At 36.6% G+C, this 2,877-nt stretch overlaps 1 protein-coding gene across 1 annotated transcript in view; it reads left to right on the top strand.

The window, feature by feature from the left end:
* Window positions 1-639: 639 nt before the first annotated feature.
* The window catches only part of PPP2R5A (protein phosphatase 2 regulatory subunit B'alpha), a 25,092-nt gene continuing 22,854 nt past the window's right edge, over window positions 640-2,877 (top strand). Inside the window, exon 1 of the mRNA XM_008630319.2 lies at window positions 640-871. Coding sequence (XP_008628541.1) covers window positions 746-871 — 126 coding nt within the window. The 5' untranslated portion in view covers window positions 640-745. The remainder of the gene's footprint in view (window positions 872-2,877) is intronic.

Here is a 2,877-nt window from a genome sequence, read left to right on the forward strand (position 1 = left end):
GCTAAAATGAAAATGCTAAGTCACAGCCAAACACATTGTCTTAATAGGCCAAAACATCTGGAAAACCCTTATATGACTGGGATTGTAATAAATTATTTAGACCAAAGCATTAAAACTCAGGATTAATCCTTTCGAAATATTGGAATTCTTTCTTCAGAGAAACATTGATCACATGATGTCAAAAGTATGTGAAGCATTTTGCATTGGGGTAAAAAGACAAGGTTCCTTCAAAGCAGATTTTACAGCTTTTAAGCAGGTTACATAATAAAGGATTAGGGAACAGAATGAGACAAATCGGATGAATGAAAGGTTAGTACGATGCACTGCTTCTGGATATGACTTTTGGTGAGGGAGAGATGGGACTCATTAATGTCTGTATTTCAAATAAAGTTAATTCAGGAACTCATTGTTGGTAAATATATTTACTGCCGTGTCTTTGTCCATTATTTCTTTCATGTACCAAAAGTTGGGAATGGCGGGTGTTCCATTCCAACAGATATTTTCAGTTTTGACAAAATTGCTTAATTTGCTATTAGTTTGCTGACTATGAAGCACACCATTCCACATAAAAAAACAAGTCATAGCTATGCAAATTCCTGTCAACAAAATAGACTTAGAAATCCTGTGTTTGCTTCTACAGACGTCAGTGTTTGGGTTTTTGTTTTCTTTTATAGATGCCACCTTCAATGAACAGCAGGATCTTTTCTGTCAGAAGTTGCAACAGTGTTGTGTGCTCTTTGACTTCATGGACTCTGTTTCAGACCTGAAAAGCAAAGAAATCAAGAGAGCAACACTGAATGAACTGGTTGAATATGTTTCAACAAATCGTGGAGTGATTGTTGAATCAGCTTATGCTGACATAGTGAAAATGGTAAGTAGAATGCTCTTGTTACAGTTCGAATTTTAATAAAATATCTTAATCAGTTTATTACTTTAATGGCGTTTAACTCAGAATTGTGGTTGGTTTTTCTGCTTATACAATATAATATAATTTGTTAATGATAACTTGGCTTAGAAAGGCTTGTAAAAACAAACAACTTTCAAGTTTTAATTACTAGCTGAAACATGATGCATTCAGGTTAATTAAAATGAAAGAACCAGTACACTGCAGATACTTGCAGTTTGGATAAGCTTTAAAGTTTTTCTCTTTCAGCAAATGGCAATATTTCAGTGCTGCCTATCTTTATTTACTAGTGGCAATGGAGAGTTAGGCTGAAGTTTTCTGGTAGTGATTGCTGCAGGTACTGGTGACAGCAGAAAGGTTTATAGTATAAGAAAGCAACTCTGCTTTGTAAATACTTTATATGACTGTTTGTTATTATTTTGGCCCTGGAGAGCTGTGCTAGAGTAGCCTAAGTGGTTTACTGAGGTTATAAACTGTAGGATGACTTGTCCCATGCAATTTCTACTAATGGCCAATGAACAAAATATTTGTGGTTGTTATCTGCTGACTTTCCCAGGTGTTTATGTGCATTTTAAAATGCTGCTTAAGTAATGGTTTTGATCTGCCTGTATTCTGTGTACAGGGAACGCAACTGAAGGACACTTGAGAATAATCTGAAATTGGTTTTTTTCTTCCTAGAAATGTGAAATGTAAAAAGAATGGCTTTAGTGCCTATGAATTTATGCTAATGGTTCTCTAAACTTTGGTGAAGTTTACGTAGATAAAATGCTGACTTTAAAAGAGCTCTCCAGAACGTAAGCAGAGCAGTTCAAATACACAGCCTACAGCGTGTGTAGTTCTCTGTACAGTACAAGCTAGTTTGTTCTTAAGGTTTGTTTTGTTTGTTGTTTGGTGGTTTGTTTGTTGTTTGGTTGGGGTTTTCTTTTGGGCAGCTGATAGGGAAGATCAGATCTTTAATGTAAATAACCGTGGAAGTTTTGCCATTATACTGAAGGGCTAGGATTATTGGAACCCCTTTAATCATTTTGGCTGTTTCAGCAGATGCTTATTAAGTTTTGCAAAAAAATCTGGGGACACTGGGGGTTTTTGTATAGTTTTGTTTTTTAAAGGACTTGGTTTTCTGTCCTAAATATTTTTTATGTAAGAAAATAAAGGACAATGTATGTTCACCTCTTCTTAGGCTTTTTTTTTCTTGCTGCTGGTGGCAGCAAGCCTGAATCCTTGCAGTATTTTCTTATTCTGTGTGCCCTCTGTAGCCCCTTGTTAGGAGAAAGAATATACTAACTAGCCCATAGTACTTGTTGAAGGGAGGTTTTCTTTTATATGGGAGTTGTTTTCTTTTCTTGGAGATAAGGTGGTGTTGAGCTGGTCTTTTGAGGTTTTTGTTGTTGTGCAAATGATTGGCTTCTGTGGATGCTTGTTTTTCCTTCCATAACAAATTTCCATCTCCTTTTCTCCCCTAAAATGACAGAAAGTGAAGAAGCTCAGTGAGAGCTTTAAATGCTCAGTGAGAGCTTTTTGAGAGCTTGAGACAAAAGATCCTTCCAAGCTTGAATAGTATTTCTAATCTCCCTGGCAACTGGCAGCAGAAAAGGCCTCTGCTGTAAATTAGGACGAAGTACCAGCTTTCAGAAAAAAATCTGCATGGGTCTGTTTCTCCCTCCAGATAACACCTGTGTCAGGCTTGAGGCCTGTCTTGGTAGCAAAACTTGTATGAGATTGAATAGTTACGGTTTCACTTTTGTTTTGTTTGGGTTTGAAGTTTTTAGGCTGTTCGGTGTTCCTACATTAAAAGAAAAAAAAACATTTGGGTTTTACTGCAGAGTTTGAAGGATCGTGTTTTTGAGATAAAAAAAATAGAAGTGGCCTTAATGAAACCCAGCTATCATCTGGCTGGTAGTAGAGGATAGGCAGACTAAAAAATTCCCTGAAAAAACCAGAGTGGCATCAGTGGCAAAAGCAGGGACAATCTC

Source organism: Corvus brachyrhynchos, unplaced genomic scaffold (assembly GCF_000691975.1).
Source record: "Corvus brachyrhynchos isolate BGI_N302 unplaced genomic scaffold, ASM69197v1 scaffold101, whole genome shotgun sequence".
NCBI classification, from domain to species: domain Eukaryota; kingdom Metazoa; phylum Chordata; class Aves; order Passeriformes; family Corvidae; genus Corvus; species Corvus brachyrhynchos.